The 23,456-nt window shown below is 39.4% G+C and overlaps 1 protein-coding gene across 6 annotated transcripts in view; it reads right to left on the reverse strand.

The window, feature by feature from the left end:
- Window positions 1-23,456, reverse strand: part of CYTIP (cytohesin 1 interacting protein) — a 70,247-nt gene that overhangs the window by 11,907 nt on the left and 34,884 nt on the right. For 3 of the 6 annotated variants that reach the window (XM_087860860.1, XM_087860867.1, XM_087860870.1), the window contains exons 4-10: window positions 19,670-19,721; window positions 19,094-19,253; window positions 12,187-12,236; window positions 11,937-11,991; window positions 7,652-7,742; window positions 7,344-7,437; window positions 4,433-4,502 (exon numbers count right to left, since the gene is read on the reverse strand). In XM_087860860.1, the coding sequence (XP_087716986.1) occupies window positions 4,433-4,502; window positions 7,344-7,437; window positions 7,652-7,742; window positions 11,937-11,991; window positions 12,187-12,236; window positions 19,094-19,162 (429 nt within the window). In that variant the 5' untranslated portion in view covers window positions 19,163-19,253; window positions 19,670-19,721. Of the gene's footprint in view, window positions 1-4,432; window positions 4,503-7,343; window positions 7,438-7,651; window positions 7,743-11,936; window positions 11,992-12,186; window positions 12,237-19,093; window positions 19,639-19,669; window positions 19,722-23,456 lie in introns of those variants that run through there. The other 3 variants (XM_045781620.2, XM_045781627.2, XM_045781654.2) reach the window with 3 other exon arrangements.

Consider the following 23,456-nt stretch of genomic DNA (forward strand, 5'->3'; position numbering starts at 1 on the left):
AAATTAAAAATGGTTTAAAGACCTAAATGTGAGACGTGAAACCATAAAACTCCTAAAAGAAAACATAGGCAGCAATCTCTTGGACATTGGTCTTAAAAACATATTTTTGGATATTTCTCCTCAGGCAAGGGAAACCAAAGCAAACATAAACTATGGGACTGTAACAAAATTAAAAGCTTTTGCACATCACTGAAGCAAAAAGGAATCTATTGAATGGGAGAAGATACGTGCAAATAATACATCCAATAAAGTGTTAATATCCAAAATATATAAAGAACTTATACCACTCACCATCAAAAACTCCACATAGTCTCATTAACAACGGGCAGAGGACCTAAATAGGCATTTTTCCAAAAAAGACAAACCGATGGCTAACAGACACATGAAAAGACATTCAACATCGCTAATTATCAGGGAAATGTAAATCACAACCACATGGGATATCACCTTATACCTGTCAGAATGGCTAATATCAAAAACAGAAGAAATAGCAAGTGTTGGCAGGAATGTGGAGAAAAAGAACCCTCATGCACCATTGGTGGGAATGCAAACTGAAGCAGCCACTCTGGAAAACAGTATGGAGTTTCCTCAAAAAATTAAAACTAGAAATACCATATGATGTAGTAATTCCACTACTATTTATCCAAAGAAAACAGAAACCCTAATTTAAAAAAATACATGAACTCCTAAGTTTATTGTAGCTTTTTAAAAAATAGCCAAGATATATAAGCAATCTATGTGTCCATCAACAGAGGAAGGGATAAAGATGTGGTATACAAACACGATAGAATATTACTAAACCGTAAAAAAGGAATAAAATCTTGCCATTTGTGACAACAGGAATGGGCCTAGAGGGTATTATGCTAAGGGACATAAGTCAGAAAGAAAGACAAATACCATATGATTTCACTTATATGTGGAATGCAAAAACAAAACAAAACCACAATCAAACAACCAAAAAAGCAGAAACAGATTCATAAATAGAGAGAACTGAAGGTTGCCAGAGGGGAAGGGAGTAGGGGGAAGGGCAAAAAAAAGATGGTGAGATCATCTATCACTAAGAAAACCCAATACTATGGAGATGTTAAGTCTTTTCTTTTTTTCTCTCTCTTTTTTAAAAGATTTTATTTATTTATTTGACAGAGAGAGAGAGACAGCCAGCGAGAGAGGGAACACAAGCAGGGGGAGTGGGAGAGGAAGAAGCAGGTTCCCAGCAGAGCAGGGAGCCCGAAGTGGGGCTCAATCCCAGAATCCTGGGATCACGCCCTGAGCCAAAGGCAGACGCTTAATGACTGAGCCACCCAGGCGCCCCGATGTTAAGTCTTTTCAAATTGAGCCATCTATATAAAATGTGATATCAATCAACATTCCAAAATTTATTTACAGAACTTGATAATCTGATTATAAAATTTATAAAGATGATCAGAAGAACCAAGAGTAAACCAGGAAGGTTTGTTCAACCAGATACCTTTATTACAAAGGTATAATAACTGTGTTTGAGAGAAACAAGGGATCAGAATATGGAGCCTATAACAAAGTCCACACATAGATGAAACTTGCTTAAAAACAGAGGCTTCACTGCAGGTCATTTGGGGGTGGGGGAAGAAAGACTACAAGAAATGGTACTGGGAGAACTGAGTATTCATACGGAAATTAAAGAAAATTAGAATCCTTCCTCATATGACATATACAAATTAATTCTGGATGACTTCTGGACTTAAGTGTAAAAAGGAAAAACTTTAAAACTTTTGGAAGAAAATACAGAAAATGCAGATTACCTACAAAGGATAAACAATAAGAGCTCTTTCATAAGCAAAAATATCCAAGGCCCAATACATTTAAAATGCTAAGGAGGCAAAACATCGACTGAGTATAATTCAAACACCTAGTAAAACTCTCCAGCATTAACAGTGAAAGATTTGTCTGGACAAAGAAAGCCCTACTTACCCTTGATAAAGGAAGTACTACAGCAAAAAAGAAAGTAAACCCAGAGGGAAGGGACAGAAAACAGCACGCACGTCAATTCAACACATTAGCATATGTGTTCACTACCAGCTACTCAGAACAACAACCCGCAGAGTTTCATTATTAAAATTGACAAAATTCTTCAAAGTAAAGGAATAATAAGAAAGATGGGGTCTCAAGATGAACATTTAAATATGTTAAGGTCCTCATGATGGTCTGGGAGAGGATGGGTATATTGAAAAATGTATACTTCATTTAAAAAAATTGGTAGGTATGCATATCAAAACTTCAAGAAAAAACACTGAAGGAGTAGAAATTGCTTAGAAACATGAAATGTGCTTTTGCAGGAGAAGGCTTTATTCCATGAAATATAGATCTATTTGTTCAGTTATGTTTTAAATAATACCACCAGTTTATTTTGTACATTCCTTTCCTTTTTCTATGAAAAGGTGAAAAAGCCAGGTTTACTTAAGAAAAAAAGATCCTCACTAATACTCTCTTTTTTATAAAAACAAATTAAGTTTTGACATTTTTAAAACCTAACTATAATATGAAGCACTGTTTATTCCATACGAAAATTTAATGATAAAATGTTAGAGACATTCCCTTTACAGTCAAGAGAAGATTATCACTATTTACAAGAGTCCTAGCCAAAGTTGTAAGAGAAGAAAAATAAATTATATCATATCGTTGACCCATGAACAATAGAGGGGGTTGGGGTGCTGACCCTTGCAGAGTAAAAAAATCCACATGTAACTTTGCCTCCCTAGAAACTTAACTACTAATATAGCCTACTGTTGACTGGAAGCCTTACCAATAACATCAACAGTTGGTTAACACAGATTTTGTATGTTATATTATATACTGTATTCCTACAATAAAGTAAGCTAGAGAAGAGAAAATGTTTTTAAGCAAATCACAAGGAAGAGAAAATACATTTGCAATATTGTACCTTATTTATAAAAAAACCAAACTTCATATAAGTGGATCCATACGGTTCAAACCTGTGTTGTTCAAGGATCAACTATAGTTGAACAACCAGGGGTAAAGGGGAAAAACTTTCAGTATCTGCAGATGCTATTATGCCTATATAAAAAAATCTAAGGGAATCTACAAACACTGGAATAAAGAGAGTTCAGCAGGACAATAGGATTTAAAAATTTTACACAAAAATCAATAGCAACAAATTAAAAGATCTTTTAAAATTGAAAAATCATGTTTATTATAGCAAGAAAACATAGAAGCCACCTAAGAATAAATACAATAAAATTTTATAAAAGTGTATAAAGAAATGATAAAATGTTTTTGAAGTACATAAAAGATTGGAATTAAAAGGTCAAGATCCTGTGTTTGAAGTAGGAAAGGTGAAAACCATAAAGAGGTCAATTGATATTTATTCTATAAATGTCAATTCCTATCATAATCTGAACAGAGGACTTTTTCAAGGAATTTTACAAATTAATTCAAAATATCACAACAAGTAAAATGACAAGAGTATTAAACCAGTGTAGACACAGGGAACAGGGCTCATTGATGAATTAGCTATGGAGGGGGGGGAGAGAATACAAGATAAAAGAAAAACACAGTAACTCTACCCTCATGGGCTCAATAAATAAGAAGTACGTGCTTCCTAAAGAAAATTCGTAAACGCCAGCTATTGCTAAACACGGTCCAAGTGAGCACCCTGCCTGTAAGCCGCATGGTCTCTTCTCAGACCGACCACCTCACTGCCACGCAGGGGAGATCTCCTGGAGAAAGAGGTCAGTGGGGTCTGCAGGAAAAGGGCTCAAATGCACAGGGATGAGGGTCTGCACTTCGTGGCCTGGCCAGCCTAGCTTCACCAGTCTAGCAAACTGAGATCTTCAAGACCCTCAAAAAGCCATCCCAGGGAATTTTCTCTGAGCTCTCAGCATTGTGTACTATCTCCTGAAAACGTGTCATTTTTTTCCACTTCCGAGCTGCTTGTGTGTTTGCCAATGAAAGTAGATTCAAGGACAGCCACAGGAGCAGAGGGAGGTGATTTTTGTAGGAAGAATGAAGCAGAACAGGACACAGAAGAGGACAATGGAAAAGCAAAGCTTCCAGGCCCTCCCGCACATAGGCGGTACTTAGAAAAATGAGGAAAAGACCAGCAACTCCTCCTTTGTTTTTTTCCCCCCCAAACAAAATGTAAATCAAGAGAGATCACAGGTGCGTTTGTGAAAAGTTCTTCAAGTGATGTGCCTTCCTGTTGCCTTCCTGAGCCTCGTAGAAACACAGAAGGAGGAAGGAAGAAAGTGATTTGCACTGGTTTATGGAATTTAATATTCCTGTAAAGGTAATTGTGTGGCTCTTGATAATTCAGCAGTTTAGACTCATCACGACATTTCATCTTCAAGGGCTATTTCAATCTCTCAAATAGATTTTTATTCTACCACTCACACATTCAAGGATGAAAAATGTGCCTCACTGTATTAAATTAAATTACCTTTAAAACTTGCAGCTTTGCTTCAAGCTCTGCTCTTTTGAGAATCATTGTTCCATTAAGAGTCTCTATCCTGTTTTAAGAAAAAAAGGGAGGAGAAGGGGAACAACATGAGTGATTCTTTCAAACAAGTACCATCCTTACGAAGTACTACACACTTGGAGCACAGACTATACTTAAAAGAGCAACATAAATGTTGTGGTTCCCATGGTACTTCAAGTATCTGGACCTAGGCCACATCTTCTGACAATATTCAGGGAAAGGAAATAGAAAAAAACAAAAACAAAAACAAAAATCCCCTCAAGAGAGTGGTTGAAAGAAAAGATATTGGTTACCTTGTAAACTGTAGCTCATTTTATACATGCCACTATACGGCAATGAGTATCCTTTTCTATTGGAATTTATTCTTATGGGCTCTGGCTGAATCACGTATTTCATTCGGTGAATGCTTATTGGCCATTTACTATGTGTCAGACTTTAGACACCGTGCTAAGCATGAGGGGTCCCTCAATGAAAACAACATGTAATAGGGATCTTCAAACAGTGGAATCAACATGCCATTTCTTAGAAAAAGGAAAAGTCCCTTCTTCCCCAGGATTCTAGGAAACTGTATGTCTGTCAATGGCCTTAATTTTGCAGCTAGAACAGCCAGACCCAGACCCGCTATGAGATAATAACCTTCATGTGACTCTCACATCTCAGAACCTTTGATGTTTATAAACTTCAATCCTAGAATTATCAACTTAATAGCGTTCGTGTCTCCCTATACCAAATGCCTTTCTAAAAATCAAAGGACTTGTTCTATCCTGATCCATTTGATTTGTTTTGTGGGCTCACGTTGATGCCTTTATTTTGACTACTGAGTCAGCTATCTGCATAAGATAACAAATTTCATGCGTGAGTCACACAACTAGGCATTTTTAAAATACCGGTTCAAATTCCTTCTGATAAGTAAGCTGTAACTGTTATATTAACATGCAGAAAATGTTCAAGTCATAGTAAAACAATAGCATTCAATATGAAGACCTATTTTTCTCTATTTCTGATAGCATCATTCCCAAGATAATGAGAGGATAATGCAAGCCAGGATGTTGTCTGCTTTCTCATTAGGCATTAGCGAGGTTCCTATGAATCTGTTTCAATAGAGCTCTTCAGGTCCATCTGACCTGCCCGAGCAATGGATGTCTATGTGCAAAGCCGTAGGCATACGTTGGTTGGTCTCTTCAGTATTTAGACAGATGTCTCTCATTTTCCTGATCTCTGATCTCCATCTGTCTCCACCCATTACTCCTTAATTATATCCCTGCATTCTGCCCTCTTCACCCATTTGGAACGTAGCTTTCTGATTCTAACTGCCACCTCTTCCCCTTGGATTCTATATGGCTCCAACCTCATAGATTCAAGTCTCTCTGGAGTAAAGAGCACCCCCATACTCTACCCTGAGCTCCCAAGATCCGCAGAATTGGACTAAGTCCTCTACCATCAGGAGTCATCGTTTAAAACTACTCCTGCACACACCCAGAACATCTTTGAAGTTTTCGACTAGAATCACGGCTGAGCATCCCACGGATTTTCTATTGGCAGCTTGCAGTGAGCAGCTGTGGGGTAGCTGAAGAGAATGGATCCTGGCATCCAGAGCAGGTGGTCAAATCCTCACCCAGTCACTTACTAGATCATTGATCTTCACTTCACCCAATTTAAGCTTCAGTCACTTTATCTATAAATAGAAATAAAACTAATCTCACAGGAGGCTGTGAAGAATGAAGGAGGTGATGCAAGACCCACCTTAGTCAGAATAAATCCTGAACTACGTAGCCTGACGAGGCCCGTGCTCTGCCCCCTGGCAAACTCCCTGCCTTCACTTCTTACTCTCCCTAGTCTACCACCCCCCTCCCCCCACACTGGTTGTTTCTCTTGCTCTTGGATATGCCAAGCCCATTTTGAGACCTCAGAGACCTATCTCTTTGCCTGAAAGGCTTTCAACAGAGGTTCATATGACCATCTCTTCTCTTTATTTAGGTGTCACCTCAGATTTCCCCTCCTCAGAGAAGATCCCTTTCAAAACCCAAGCTACAGTCACAGCCCTCTAACTCAATATTCCATTCCATTCCTTATTTTACTTTCTTAACAGCAGTTATCAATAATCGAAATATCAAAGTTACTTCTTTTGGAGGCTTTCCTTGTCCATCTCCCTCCACAATCAATAAAGCACTACAAGAGTCTTTGCCTATGTCTCTCCTATCGCAAAGCTGGGAACATAGTATTTGCTCAATAAATATCATTTAAATGACTGAGCAAATTCCGTCTTTCAACTATTCACTGAAGTTTCGGGTTCTAAGAATGGTATGGTGGCAAGGTCAGTCAAATCTCTAGCTGAGGAGGCCACTCTACCATCAGGAGGTCTGGAATATTAACAGGTGTGAGCGTGTGTGCTGCAGGGCAAAGAGGGTTGAGCAGACTTTTTTCTTCCTTGCAAATGGAACACTAGAAAAGGAAAACAATGGGCTTGTGGTATAAGAGTAAAAACTTCAGCCCTTCTGACCTTTCATTTGTTCTAGCTCCAAGATTATATCAACCATGGAAATTGGACCCGTTCCTCTCTGACCAAAGAGAGTGTGTGCCAGTTTCATTGAATTTGACATAAAAAAATAAATTTTCTAAATGCTATCCTTCCCACACAGACATTTGGGCTATTGATGTCCTCTGATTTCAGATGTTGACAGTACATTCAAATTCGAGGAAACCTTGAGAAACAAAAGGAACTGATAAAGCATGTCTGTACCCAATCCCAAAGCTATGGTGCACTGCCTCCCTTCTTGTGATCCTGAACAAAAAGCCTATTCATTCACTCAACAGGCATTATGAGAGACCGTAACATTTTTGGAGCCTCTACGGGAAGCGGATGGATATTTACGTTAGCAGGTTTCCTGAAGATCTGATCAGGTCAACAACTTGTTTGTGGGTAAAGCCTTCTGTGTTCACGCCATTGATATTTGCAAGGACATCACCTGGGAGATGTCAAGAAAAGTGAGTTGTTACAGTAGTTGCTTAAATAACCCCTCCTGACATGCAACTAAAACAAAATAAGCAAGCCCCAACCCTTAGCAACATAAGGGAGCTAAGAAAATACACAGCAGCAATTGTATCCCAACCTTTGACACCATAAAGTTTTCTTTTCTTGCTATTTAAACAATTCCTAATAGGAGCAAAGTTCCAAATTACCAGTTTGCAGGCCAGCATAGTGTGCTGGGCTGTCCTCCTGGATTTTGCAAATCAGAGTGCACATCTCTGAGGAGCACTGCAGCCTGTAAGTCTGTAAAAATTAAAGTGATACATAATTACTATTCAAAAACTCAAAATCTATGTGTCAAAAAATAAAAGGGTGTCGATTACCTCAAGCAGTATAGTAGGTAAGTACAAAGAACAATTTGGAAAGGCTTTCTTGAATATGAACTGAATCAAAGATACCAATCTGGAAATTCTCTGATGCAATATGTAGCCAGCCCCAACCATTAAAAAAAATGGGGGCGGGGGAGAGGTGCGCTTGCATGGTTCAGTCGGTTGAGCATCTGTCTTCGGCTCAGGTCCTGATCCCGGAGTCCTAGGATCCAGCCCCTTGGACTCCCTGCTCAGTGGGGAGTCTGCTTCTCCCTCTGCCTCCCGCTGCCCGCCCCCAGCCCCCCAGCCCCACCCGTGCTCTCTTTCTCTCTCAAATAAGTAAACAAAATCTTTTTTTTTTTTTTAATCCCAGCTTGAGACAGAAAGTAAGATAAGACTGGTTCAAGATTTTGTATGTTCAAGCCTAAGGGACCACCTGATGCTCTCATTATTACATATCTATTAAGAAAAATCAGGTTTCTTGTTTCCCAATGGGATAATACAATAGTAGCTAAAAGCAAAGAGAAAAATCTCTGTGCAGTTCTCCAAGCTAAAGCACTCATTACAGCGGCATATGGAACAGTACACATCCAGGAAGGGAGATATGCCAACAATAATTATTTTAAATCAGAGCTCTGCAAATAATGACAATCTGCCCTGCATTTTTTCAAAAGTACTGTAATTGACGCGATTACTTTCTTGTCTAAGTGCTCTCTGCTAAGCCTGCCCTGAATACTCACCGGTTCATTAGCCACCCAACCAAATTAGAAAAAGTTATGCTTCATCTCTTGCCTCAGTTTGGCAAAAGCAGCTTGGTTTTGTTTTTGTTTTTATTTTTGTGTCAAATTGTACCAAGAATACTGCGTAAATATTGCTAGATAGAGTGGCCCCATGACCTATAACAAACATATTTGTCTTTTTCACACATTTAAGTTATGAAGCCTGGTTCCATTTAGAATCAAAATCAGCACCTGAGTTAAGTAATCTGATTCGTAAAATTAAACCACATTACAGCACTGCTTCCTGGTGGAGAAATTAGTGTCTGATGTTCATTCCTTCTTAATTTACAGAAGTACCGGCTCCAGAACCAGAAGTCAATCATATGCAAGCAACTCCTAGAAACTTGATTTTGTTAACATCTAAGGAATTTCTATGCTTTCTGCAAGGCATTTTGAATCCCCATATCGTAAAGGTAGAAGGGACCTTTTAAAGATCATTTAATATACTTCCCATCTTTGGCAGAGACCTCTTGTACAGCTTTTCTGCCAGGCAGTCTTCTTGCTAGAGCCTGGACCCTTCCAGGAATGGGAAGGTGATCCAGTTCATGTGCTCCATGAACCAAAGCTCTAACAGTCACTCCTTTGGGAAACCACTGTTACAATTCTTACTAGCGGGAAGCATCCCTCCAGGTCCAGTGACCAAAGTGAGTTCAGGGAGGGGGGAAACATGTTGATTTGCACAGCCGGCCTCTATGTTCGCAAGCAGTGCAAAATGTGTGGGTTGGGGATAGAGAAGAAAAGGCAGAGGTCCCAAAATTATGGATAGAAATAGTCAAATATTTTCCTCTCTCTCACCCAGTCTTCTGGGTCCCATTTTTAGAAGCCAGTGATAGAACAATCCCCTGCGTTTCTTAGAGCTACGAAAGTCCCACTGCCCTCTTGCAGGCCCAGTGACCTTCACGCTAATGCCTGCCATTGGCTGATCTGCTGGTACCGGGCACGTTACTAAGTACTTTGTAAGATGTGTTATTTCTTTTGAACGTCCTAAAAACCCCACAAGACAGCACTGGGAGAACATGAACTTGGTACGTATGAATCCAACGTTTGTCTTGCTGCCACCCCGCGTCATTCTCACTCGCAGGATAAAACCAGCACCCACGGAAATCCACGGAGGAGATGGACTTGTTTCTCTCCCAACACGCCCTTCACTCGGGGGACCAGGACCCAAATACGCGTTAACAATGGGCACGCAATAGGGGTACCTGAGGCTATCTGGTCTTCAAAAAGTTCCCAGGGCATTTCCCCTCTTTGGGGACCACTGCAAATCTTAGGAGAACTGAAGAATAGATTATGGGGCGGAGCTGGCAATGGAAAGCACACACTCAATGGGAACTGGCAGAGCCTCGGTTGCAGCTTCACTGGTGCGTGCTGCAGTTCCGAAGGAAATCATGAGCTCGTGGGCATCTACAAAAGTTCAAGGGGCGGCAGCCTGCTGTCCACTACTGACAGTTTTGACTCTTTTTTTTTTTTTTGGATTTTTTTGGGGGATTTTTAAAAATGTTTTTTTATTATATTATGTTAGTCACCATACAGTACATCCCTGGTTTTTGATGTAAAGTTCGGTGATTCATTAGTTGCGTATAACACCCAGTGCACCATGCAATACGTGCCCTCCCCACCACCCATCACCAGCCTATCCCATCCCCCACGCCCTCCCCTCTGAAGCCCCCAGTCTGTTTCTCAGAGTCCATAGTCTCTCATGCTTCATTCCCCCTTCTGATTACCCCCCCTTCCTTATCCCTTTCTTCTCCTACCGGTCTTCCTAGTTCTTATGTTCCATAGATGAGAGAAACCATATGATGAGTTTTGACTCTTGCATTCATGGTATGGGGGAGAAACACAACAGTGAGCATATCACAGAAGAGTGAGAGAAAACATCCCCATCGGTTGCATGAAATAGGGTAAGTGAGTCGTCAATATCCTGTTTCCAGTGGCAACGGCTACGCATCCTGTGGATAGCACTCATTTAAAAAGGAGCAGTCCCAAAAAGCTGCAGTGTCTCCACAACAGAAAGGGAATGTTTCGTGTGAATGGGAATAATAAGTGAGAGTACTATGCTTCTAAAACCTGATAAAAAATTATAAATTTCACCAAATTTAAAAGTAGAATAGTTCAGAAACTAAAAAGTATCTTTCTTTCTCCTATAGCCTTCTCCCTATTCAGTATACTAGAGTTCCATTTTGTTTCTTTATTCAGAAAGCATGTTTTACTTGGCAGCTTCCTATTCCTAATCTTCAAATATACACCGACTATCCAATCTGGGGATTGATATTCAGTCACCAAAGTTTTCTAAAAGCAGCACCAAAACTAAGACCTAAAAGCTGATGTGCAGTGTTTAAGAGTATGATTATGCAAAGACATCTAAAAGAAATGCAAAAAATGTGATGGAAGAAAAAAACCCAATAATACTTAACTTATTACTGTTGCACTTAACTGGACTAGACTTCATTTGACCTTACTCACCGTCTTTATAAACATGGCCACAAAAGAGCAGAGAGCAAATGAGAAATGAAATTCTTAGGCTATTAGAAATAGAAACCTATAAAGACTCTTAGAAACTCCTAGAGCATGAGACAATATGCAAGTAGACACAACTGTTCTAAAATGTTTCAAATAATAATTATAAGGTGTTGTCATTAAGAAAAAAGTCCAGGGGTGCCTGGGTGGCTCAGCCGGTTAAGCCTCTGACTCTTGGTTTCAGCTCAGGTCATGATCTCAGAGTCCTGAGATCAAGTCCCACATGGGGCTCCGTGCTCAGTGTGCTGTCTCTGTCCCTCTCTTTCAAAATAAATAAATAAATCTAAGAAAAAAAAAAAGAAAAAAGTCCAAAGTCCTTCATCATATCTGAGAGGAAACTTTAGTATTTCAAAATGTAACAGGAGTTATATATGAATACACACTATCCCATACACACAAATCTACATGCTTTCAAGTATTTCTTGAATACCAAAGCATAGATTTGAAATCTGATATACAGTATAAAAATGATCATGCAAAACACATCTGAAATGCAAATATATAAAAATGCACATCTGTAAAGAGTATTTCACTTTCTTGAGACCAGGCTGATACCAAGTATTTCTCATCAGTCTCAGACTTACAGGAAAACTAAAGCAATTAAGAACAAGGAGCTGAGCATGTCTCAAGGCTTTTCTTTTAATTGCTTCAGTGTTTTCTTTCCTTGATGGTACCTAGCATACTGAAAAACTACCCCAAACAAACCACAGCACATTGAAGAAAAGTCACAGTGTTCATTATTCTTTAATCCTGACTTCATGCTTTCCTTGCAAATATCACACTACCAGCACCACTTTTTTCGTTAAAAGTCTGAAAAATTGAAAATTGCCCACCTGAATTTCAAATCCAAACGTTCCATTATCTTGTTTTTCCACAGTAACGAGCTTTCTGTAATAAAAAATTAAAAATATGCGTGAAGATCAGAGTATCACATTTGGCACATTCTTATCATGAAATAACTGTCACAATTACAGATGGTTAACATTCAGGTAAACTATATGTAAGAATATGTGTGTCTGTGTCTGGGGGCGGGGCGGGGAGTGCACGCTGGTGGGAGACCAAAAAATACATGAATTTCTTTACCTTTGAGACCAGGAAAAGTCCCCTAAAGAACTTGATCTCGTCAAAGCAAGCTGAAAAATACAACAAGCACACAGTTATCAAAAGGTCCTAAGACACATTCATAAAATGTTCTAAATCACAAAGGACTTTGTTCTTTATCACCTTCTTTGGCCCAGGTCTAGGAAATTGTTACGTAAAGGTAGTAATTTCCATTCTCTATTGGTAGCAAAGGAGAGCCGGGAAAGGGAACGTTCAAGCATTAAAAGGCTAAAAGAGGCTCAGATAATAATACACCCTAGCAAAAGAGTTCGTGTAATGTGGCAAAACTCCAAAGCTTCCAAAAAGAATGTCATATCTAATCTGTATTTAAAATAGCCCCTGAAAGATTAACCAGAGCAATTTATAATCGCATGGAAATTCAAAGAAAACACCACCCGTAGAATGGCATATAAAACCCAAATACTTGGTAGTTTTTTGAGATACTGATGAAATGACTGTATTTATTATAATAGTTCAATATGTTACTGTTTTTAGCAGGGTAAAATAATCTGTACAGAAGCACAACAGGTGAAACCAGGGACTCAAAACCTCAATTCCTTATTATGATTTCTTTTTGCAATAGTTTTGGAAAAGTGCGATGGGATTTACAGCCAAGAAAGGAAAGGAACATCAGAATGGTATGAACAGTATGAATACTACCACCTTCACCCCCCTACATCTTTGGAAAAAAGATCATATAAACATAAACTTCCAGGATATATTCTACCCTTATAAATAGGAAAAATAAGCAAAAGCAGCATCTTGTTTTTCAGGTGATTGCTGTGAGTTTGTGTGTGTTTTTATTTTATTCCTTTAGGAATTAACCCAAGTTAATTAGACCTTTCTCAAGTCTTGGTCCAGGGGCCCAAAATGTCAGCTTATGGTACTAGCTAACCCACCGTGTTTCACCGTCAATCTGATGTACTTGTCATCTATCAGTGAATACATTAAAAAATGTCAGGAGATCAGCATATAGTCTAAACAAATGCAAGTAAGACAAATAGAGGATGAAATCAGGAGAAAACACATAAAAGAAATTAATGCACAAACAAAATCCTTATTAAGGCATTTGTTAGGAGAGAAGCCTATATCACTGTTAATGAATTTGAATTACCAAGTACCAAATGCCAGCATTTTCACAAACTTTCTGGAATGGCTCAGTGTTCAGAATTCGCCTGTTGATCAGTAAAGCTACTGAAAGAAGAGCTGATCTCTCATTGATTTGATGTAAATTAATTACATGTTGTAATTCCTTGTCTTTTCAGTTCTGGACCTCAAGCCATTTATATCATCCTGAGAACTGCAATAGGAAGGCTCAGACCTAAAACGATTCTCTAGATTTGCTAAAAAGCATTTATTTTCAATTTGTAAGGACTAACTGTAGAAGGCCTCTAACAATTTGCATGGTTTATTTCAGCCTGTTTTGTCCTACCTACCACAAACATGGGCGGGGACCACTCAGCTATGCAAGAGGGCCACCTTCTTACTGAGGAGACTGATAAACTTGACATTCCCAAGCATTCTCATCTCTCTGGCATACTGCTCACATTATCTTAATCTGTTTTCATTATCTGTATCTGCCTGGCTTTTACCCTTATTTCCGATCTTAAGGTATTTAGGTAGGTCATATCTACTTCTGTTATCTGTTATCGTAACTAGGGCTTCTACTTAAAAAATAATACTCTTACAATCAATATTCATCGTATTATTCATATAGTCATCCATGTGGAAACATATATTTGTGTTTATATAAAGGGTATGCTGGATCAAATACCTCACTTCTGTGCATAATTACTGGTATCCTTTGGGCCTCCTGGAATGTACTTGTTTTACTTTCTACACACCCCCCCCCCCCCACCGCGCCCCAGTGCAGGGCCTGGAATAGAGTGGAAACTTACATATAGCTAAAGAGACAAACAGAAGTAAACTACTAGACACCAATTTAAGTAACTAAATAGTGGTGAAAGATCAAATTCAGGAGGAATGTGTTAAAATGCTTTTCAACTTTGTCCTTCAGAAAATCTCAAGGGTAATCATTAAAAATATAAAATTAAATTTAAAAAATCCAAAACATGTGGCAACATTAAAAATGAAAATCAAACAAACAAAAAAAAATAGCATAAAAAAAATCTCAATCCAAAACCAAGAAGAACCATAGAGAAAGGACTAATAGAAAGCAAAGGAAGTTAGTAATGCCTTAATACATAACTGCCAAATGAATAAATGGTAGCAAGAATTAATGAGTTATTAAAATGTCCAACCTATCCTCAGCAATTCTAAATGGCCTTTTTGCCAGGCAAATAATCAGGGCATTGATGGGAACCTCAAGATTCCATCTGTTCCACCTGCAACTTGCCTTCTAAATAGAAAAACATTCTATTTAAATTCAAATCTAATATCTTTTAAGTCCACAAGACAAATCTAAGACCTCCACACAGAAGGAAACTGCCACACCTTTCCTTTGCTAACCTTTCTATCTAGCTAATTGACTAGTTGAAAATATTTGCCTAGCACAACGTGAGACGCATGGCAGAGACTCAGTTCCTGTGGACTGACTGAGTGGGGTTATCAGTGACACACACAAAAATCAGACTAAGTCAAATTATAGATTAGTTTCTACTCTGGGTGAGCGATGAACCTCTCTTAGGCACCTAATATTTAAATTAAAAAGAATTTAAATAAATTAGGCACCATCAAATTCTCTGACACGTGCCACATCTTGACACAAAGCCTACTTGTCTTTAATCTGGGCTGTCAGACTCAGGCAATGCAGAAAGGAACGTTCTCAGGGTTCAACCTTGCTCACACACCAAACTATCTGCCGAAGTGGGAAGAAGTATGCCTAAGGCCTTATGGAAGGTCTCACGCTTTGGCAAATGTTTTGCCCGCAGCCCTCCTCCTTGAGTGAGCGGTCCTGTTCTGGAATCTCACCAGTGGGGGCCGTGCTCCCGAATGCCCTCCCAGCCAGATCCTTTTCTCAGGGTTGCAGTGATGGCACCGAGACGCACGAGTAAGGAACGGGTGTGTGATGAACAGCATATGCTGGCAACAGCTGTCTTTTATTACACATTATCTAATATGAGAAATCTAGGTTTGGCAATTTGGCAGGCCTGCAAACTACACATTCAATTACCATCACTGATGAGACAAAGCTCCTTAACCCATTGCTGCCACTGATAGAAAGATGCCTGGGGTTGAGCTCATGATTCTTCTTTTGTTTTTAGTCAGATGACTTAAAAGATCAGGCATGAATATTCAAAACGTAATTTTTGCTGCCATGCAGTGATTCACAGTGTCCCTCTTTACTAGGACACCAAGACCAAATATTTCAGCTGTCAGTTTGCAAAAGATAGGGTCATCTGTAGCTCAGCCAGAGAGCCCGCAGGCTGGGAGGAGCTCCAAGTTCGATACTGTAGCCACTTCTGCTGCTAAGTAACAGATTGTTACTTCCTGGTCCCCACTCAGCGGACTCATTTCCTGAAAACATTGGGGGTGGGGAGAGGATACTTACTAACAGAGAAGGTGTTTCTTTTGTTTTTATTGTGTCAAAAGTCCACAAATTATGTGCCCTGCTCACTTTGGAGCCCCTTCCTCCCTTCTCCCTGATTCTTCCATGAATTTAGCTTTTTTTCCGTTTCCCTTTTAAGCCAGGAGCCTTGGGATAGCAGGGCTCTCCAGACTATTCTAAGATACTTGCTTAATGGAGTTGACTTCAGTTTCCTAACTTGTACATGCCCTTAAGGAACCCAAGTCAATGTCGCAGCTTCCTAAGAAAGTCTCATTGTGGATTCAAGAGCTTCTTTTCCAAGAAAAATTGTGGGCTACTGATTCCAAGCGTGTCACAATATGGATTAGAGGATGCTTTTTGAATTCATTTGTCGTGAAATTAATACAGTTTTCTACCTAAAGTATTTCCTAAATGATCAAAACACCTTGTTGCAGTTAGGAACACTTGGGAGCTTTGGTAACAGATGGGTGTGTGACCAGAAATCAGGTGAAACTCCTAAAGGGCGGATTCCAGCCCAGAAGTACACGCATTACAAAATTCTGCATCTGAACTTTTAAGTGAAATCCCCGTTTCAGAAGCTGCCTATTAAGCAATTAATTCGATAACCCAAAGACTGTCAGGCAGAGACAGTCTGTGGTACCACTGAGGCACGTTCCAGCTTCTCGCCTCCCCTGGCTCTCATTACAGCTTTTGGTGAATCCTGCCTTCCAAACGCAACCTACTACCCTCAGCCGAGTGGCCCATCAGGTACAATCCTCTGGCATCATCACATTTATAAAGCCTCTCTTATTTTCTCCTGTCTCCTTCCCACCGTGTTTTCCATTGCAGGGATTCCCCCCCCCCCCCCCCCCCCGCCAAACTATGTTCAGAAGTAGAAGCTTTACTGTGTGTCTGTCACCTCCTATAAATACAGGTATGGAGATAATATGCACACACAGAAGTCTATTTTTAAGCAATTTCGAGTGTAAACACCCAATGCTTCTAAAGATTAATCTGAAACTACAGGCTCACCAGATACAGCGTTGCAGAAGCCAAAGCCAACAATAACGAGAAGTATGAATTGTTGACGTCAGCCCTGAAAGTGTTGAAAATAACAGTGGGCAGAGAAACACCTGCTCATGGGATTGCCTCACAGCGATCTTGTTGCCTGCAATTCAGTCGGTGCCAAATGGGTGATTATTCTCTAAAAACCACTTAAAAGAAATGAACATCCATTTGGAAAATTCTGAAATGTTGGGATAAACTTGCATCAAGTCTCATTGATGATAATTGTACAGAATCCTAAGTATCATGTAAAAGAGGTTTTGTTTTGCTTTTTTTTTTCCTTACAGTAATTCTCACAACAGGAAGAAAAAGCTGTTTGAGTAGGAGTTTACTATGGGAAAGAACATGAGAAAAGGGAGAAGAGACGACCTAAAAAGATGAGAACAGCAGATAAATTCATCGGTGCGGGAGTGTGTGCGTGTCTATGTTCACGTGTAGATGTTCTATACATCTGCACCATGCGTGCGTTTCATCGGCCTCCATCCCTCTCATAATCCCCTTCCAGTAGCCTCCCTCTGACTGCCTCCTCTTAGTCCAGCTGTCTTCACCCACGCTTCAAACCAAGGTGACACCTCCATCTTCACTGCCTTTCACATCCCAGTCTCTGGGGCTCCTCTCCATTCCATCCATTTCCTCTTTCTCCAGCTACTGCAAATGTTGCTCCCTCGCCACTTGTCCCTACCCACTAACCGACACACCACACGTCTAGAGTGAGGTTCCTAAAACCCTCTCCTACTCAAACACGCCCAGTGGCTCCCTGTGCTGGTCAAATGACTGCTTCCTTGGGGGAAATGTTCAAGTGTTTCATAAAGCAGCCCAGCTCCGAGGTTCCTCACCCCCCCCCCAGACACTTACTGGGTCCTCCGGAAACAATAATGTGCTGTTACCTCAATGTGCCCTAAAGGCCCCGAGATCTGTGCCTTGGCATTAATTATTGCCTTGCTCAGGAATACCCTTCAATAACTGGAATATCTCTCCTTCAAGGTTATATTGAAAGGCATGTCCTTGCATTAGAGCATTTATGTTGTATAATGCCTATTCGTTCTGCCTACTGAATTTTTAACCCTACAAGGCCAGGAAATGTGTTCTCATCTCTGTACCTCCTATACTGCTCTCGGAAACCTGAATAAAGATCTTGGTGCTTCCCACAGCTGCTTTATTTCCAGGCTAGTAGTAAATTGATAGAAATGTTCATCATTTGATTAAGCTTAATGTCATAAAAGCATTTGGGATTTAGAAAGATCAAAAATCCAAACCATGGCAAATTATGCCCTTATCTTCATTGTGAAAAATAATGAGGAATCAGCCATATACATCACTGAGAAAAGATCACGACTCTCCCTCTATGCTCTAACTCTCTAATCCTGAAATCAGAAGGCTTAAGAGGAGCCCATGATGTGCACTAGGACTTAAGGGCAAAACTTCATGCTTTAAAGCAATTCTAATTCTAAATTCAGAGACGTACTTGGAGCATGAGAGCGCGTGATATAACCAAAACCCGAAGAGGTTAAAAAATTGTTTTAAAAATTGGAAATTATAGAATGAAAGAAACTAACTCAGCTGGACATGGATTTTTCCAAATAAGGTTTCATCTCTAGGGAAATACCTTGCAGTAAAAATAAAAACGACAGCATAATTATTGAGCACATAGCACATGTCAGTCACTGTGTTAAGCACTGCACACTTCCTCACTTAAGCCACAGAAGAGCTCCTTAGGGTGGTTCTGTTGTTATCTCCATTATAGAAAAAAGAAAACTAAATCTCAGAGGGGCAAGTGACTTGCCCAAGGTCCCACAGCTGGGAAGTGGGTGAGCTGGTATTCAATCAGCCATTCACTTATCTAATAAAAGCCTTAATTCCCAATAGCATTAGGAATGTGCCTGTGCCCCAGCACTGAAAATAATTTAGTCAACAAAATTTGTCCCGAAGAAAAAGCACTCTTCTTGGATTGGAAATGATTATCAAGGAGTGAAGCCAGGAGGGAAGGAATCAATGAGACACATGCAGGGGGGAAAAGATCAATAATTCTCAAACTGGCCATGTCTATATGCACTAAGTTCGATGTGCTTAATGATTTTCATTTTACCTCGACACCTCTTCAAATGAGGAAAACAATCTTCTTTTAAGTTTTGCCTTGACAAAAATTTTTATTATGGTCTTAAATCTTTTGGACTAGTCCGTAAACTCTCTGGACTCCTTGTCTCCTTCCTCGCCCATACTCTTAGTGACTAATTCCAAAGCCTCTAAAATACAATTTCGGTGTGAAGTCAGACAAACATATCAATGCTGCTCTCAAGAGAACATGAACAGTCTGAAAGTACAAGACAGTAATCATACCTGCTTTCTTCCCCGAGGCAGAGTAGCCACGGTGTCTGCCAGCATTTGAATCCTTCTATTATCATCCATTCGGAAGCTGCCCGTGAGTGGGGAGTAAGAGCTATACGCGGGAGCAGCCCAGTAGTCCACCAAGCTGCCATTGCTGCTCTGTCGTGTGAGCCTTTGTAAGGACATTGTGAGGAAAGGTTACTCCAGCTTGCACATGGTCGAGTGGCCTTGCAGGATGGGGGAAGCTAAAAGTCTAACTCTCTGACAAGGAATCAAAAGTAGCAAAGCAGAAAGAGCCCATGTGACTTCTGTGGTTTTAGGTACTTGTTACACAAACCCTATCTTGCAGTGCACTCCCATTTCTCAATGCTTTTTTCTTTAAGCCCCTGGGAGAAACTAGCTTTACCATTAAAAAAAACCATCAACTTATTTTTTTTCCTCTTTCAAACAGCCAGAACTCTCATGCTTTTATGTTCTACGGCAAGTTGTGTTCAAAGCACCATCTGCCTTTTTTTTTTTTTTTTTAAAGGAAGAAAGAAAAATCTCCCCAAGTGCTGCCATGTGTTGCCCACGCATTGTCCTACTCACTGTGGGCAGTGCGGTGTCCAAGTCAGGATATGCAGACGCTCAGTTCTTGTGGCTATGAGCAAGAATTACAGGGTCCGGTCATAATGTCTGTCATGAAGTCCTTGTAATGTTCTTTCCCTGAAGTACACCCTAGCTCATTAATGTTCATCAAAAGGACATTATATCTGCCACTGGGGCTGTAACCGTTCAGCATTCTTCTGGTTTCCCTTCTACTACTTTGTCCTAACTAGAATGATCCATCATCTTTACAAGGAACAATGGGAAGAGAAGACTAGCTCACTCAGAGCTCAAAGTTGACCCCACCTTAGATAGGACTTTGTTGCAGAGTCAGCATGTGGTCCTGGGGGAGGAATGGAAAGGACAGGAAGGTGTCCTGCTAACCAGGGTGACCCAAGAATGTTACCTGTTTGGTGCCTGCATGCTCAGATGGGCCAAGGGCACCATCGGGATATACACAAGATCACAGATACTTTTTTCAGGGGGGAGCTGGGACACGTAGTTTCGAGAGAACTGGTTTCAGAGGAGGAGCAGGGGATGTAAGTAGAGGAAAGAATCAAAACAAAAATCAAAAAGAGAAGTTTTAATTACTACAAAAAGTCAACTGCGATTTTGAAGGTCAAGAGTAGAATGCAAAGGAGTTAGAAAATTTTGAACTAAAATGGAAGTCGAGGCGAATTCAGCTCAGCAGAACCTGAGAAATATAAATGGTAAAATCTTCTGAGTTAGCAGTGCTTCAAGAGATACGACTACTTCAGAAATTTTTAAAACCTGATCACAGCATAATTCACTATAATTGGAATTGGATTATGACAGGAACAAGATGATGTCTCTAGAAACAAAAATATCTAAATCAGGGATTATAAACGGATTTGCCTTCAGGGGCCAGGTGGGTAAAATAATATAATATCAATGTGTAAAACGAAAGAGAGTGGTAGAGACTTTGGCAAATAAATAGTATGTCAGTTATGAAAACATTTATGCAGTGTGTGTGTGGGCGAGTGAGAGAGAGAGAGATTTTAAAACATCTCTAGGCTGTGAGGTACATGATTTAAATCCACACTATTAATTGAGGATAGCAGTCCACCTGTCCCCTACGAATTTTATGAAGTTAGGTAAATATTTTAATATTTCAAAATGTCAGGTGGAAATTATACTTTTGCCTGATATAAGGCCATATAGGCCAACTGACAACCAAGTGTGATGGATGGATGCTAAAATTGTATCAGTTTAGTGTGTTATACTGATCTTAAGCCAATATAAATTCCAGAAGTCTATTATTAAATTAAGAAATTGGAAAATAATTTTTTTTTACTTAATTTATGAAATGTGTTTAAGAAGTAAAATCTTCCAAATCAGGAGATCCATGGCTATACAGCCAGAGACAAAGGCAGATCTGACATTCAGCCAGGACGTACCAGTATGGCCACATTTGTTAATTATATATTTAGGACCTGGTCTAGTTTGGCCGGTTCCCTGTTCTGATTGTTAAAGTCTGTGTCATAACAGTTATTAAATATTTTGAATAACATCCCTGATTATAAAATGTGGGGAAACACTAATCTTTTCATACAAATATGACTTCAAGCCTCAAACCCCTGATTCACAAAAGTGTTCTACTATTTACAACTTCTTTTTTCCATAGAATTTACCTCAGGACAGTTACACTATTCTGAACTCTCTTCCTCTTCATCCTCCCCTTTATTTTATAAAGGTGATTCTGACAGTGAATCAGATCAAGTTATCTACCTACTCAAAAGATTTCAGAAATGCCTCATTGTTCATAAAATAAAATAAAATAAACTTTTAAAAATTGCACTTCTTGTCTAATTTCATTCCCTGAAATGTCATATCATTTTTTTTTCAGATCTTTCTTTTGAGACTTAACATATTATACTTAAATTATACCTTGAAAGCAAGGGCCATTTTGTATCTTTGAATTTACATTCACATCCTATGTGTAGAAAGTATTCAAGAAATGTTTAGCGTTTTTTGTTGTTGTTGTTTTTAAGATTTATTTATTTGAGAGAGAAAGAGAGAGAGAGCATGCGAGCAGGGGCAGAGGAAGAGAGAAAAGCAGACTGCCTTGTTGAGCGGGGAGCACGACGCAGGGCTAGAAATGTTTGTTAATTTAAAAAAAGGGCAGGGAAGTCGATATTTAATAAAATGTATTAAATAATATTCTTCTAAAGCATCAAAGAAGAAAAATTAAACTAGTAGAAAATGTTTGTATTACACACCCATATTCCAAAGTACCACAATCTGAGGCACTCTGTAAGGAGTAATCTGAAAGAAGTGGAAAGATTAATGTCTCTCTAAGAAGAGACATCACAGAGCTAGCTTGCGCTCTGTCTCTCTGCTGTGTGAGGGCAGAGGGGTCTGCAAGCCAGAAAAAGAGATCTCACAAAGAATCCAGTGACTGGCACCTTGATCTTTCATTACCCAGCTATAATAAACTATAGTCATTATAATAAATTTCTGTTGTTTTAGCTACCCAGTCTGCAGTATTGGTCCGGGCTGACTAATATGCTCTCTAAACCTCAGTTTTTACACATCTAAAATCAAAATTTGTAGAGAGAAACAGATACAATAGTCCAAGCATAGCACTTGGTACAAAGTCAAGTATTACTATTGAGTTTTAAGTAATAGGAATTCAAAGGGAAAAGTTCAAAGGAAATTACTTGAATTCTCTACAAACTGCTTATCTACTACCAAATGCTCGTATCTGCAGCAAGAACGCCCTCCTTTATCCGGGAGCCGTCTAGAGACTAGAATCCATGTGAAAATCCTTACTGTCGTGTAAGGCAGGTTATGCTTGCAAAGCATTGTCAGAGCCAATGTCTGAAATTTCTGGATAACCATTAGCCCAACTCATCTCTTCATTAGCGTAGATATGGCAGAGGAGTAAGTGGTTGTTCAAAAAAATAAGAAATCCTCTGTGTTCTTCAGATTCTAAGATAGTCGTTGAGCTTTTTGCTTTATTTTGGCCCTTTGCCTTTATTTACACAGGAGGCCTTTATTTGCTTCCTGGAATACAGTAGGGTTTTGTTTCATTTGGGCGTTTTGTTTTGCTTATTTGTTTTATTTCAGCATTTTCTCTTTATTTGTACAGGGAGCCCATATTTGGCTACATGCACTGACATAAGAGACAGGATAAAGCCATCCAGACAATATTTGATTCTTTTATGTTTGAATTTATATAAAGTAGATTTAGTTTGGTAAGGTTACTCTCATATCTGAGAGCCAACCAACAGTGACAACTGTTTTATCCTACTTCTCACCTTATTTGAGTGACTGAACTGGGTCGATGGGTGTCTCTATCTTCCCCAAACACTCTGTGTGGGCCACTGGGATTCTGAAAGCATTCCCGAAAGAGGAGGAGCCTTTTTCAGAAAAGAGTAAATTACAGTCAGGCCTCGTTCTGAAAAATAGCAAACTCAGGAAAGGGAAATAACAGAAAAATAGATCATGAAGTCCCTATATTGGAAATCTTAATGTGGGTACAAACCAAATATTAGCTTAGAGTTGTGACGTATGTATTGAAAACCACACAGACACATGCGCACAATTTTAAATCTAATATAAATAATAGCTAACAATAGATCATACCCATTAGGTTTTACTATAAGTGCAAGGAAACAATTTTCTGACCTATTAAAGCTTAATCCAATCAAATCATGAAGCTAAGGGTAGAGTATGGTATCAGCCAAGAGATTTAACCACTGAATTCATCTGGGGCCTTAAACAGATTAAATAGATCAGTGTTTCATGAATCCACTCAGTAAGATAA

This window comes from Ursus americanus, chromosome 1, assembly GCF_024610735.1.
Source record: "Ursus americanus isolate L20-20 chromosome 1, mUrsAme1.1.p, whole genome shotgun sequence".
Classification (NCBI taxonomy): Eukaryota; Metazoa; Chordata; class Mammalia; order Carnivora; family Ursidae; genus Ursus; species Ursus americanus.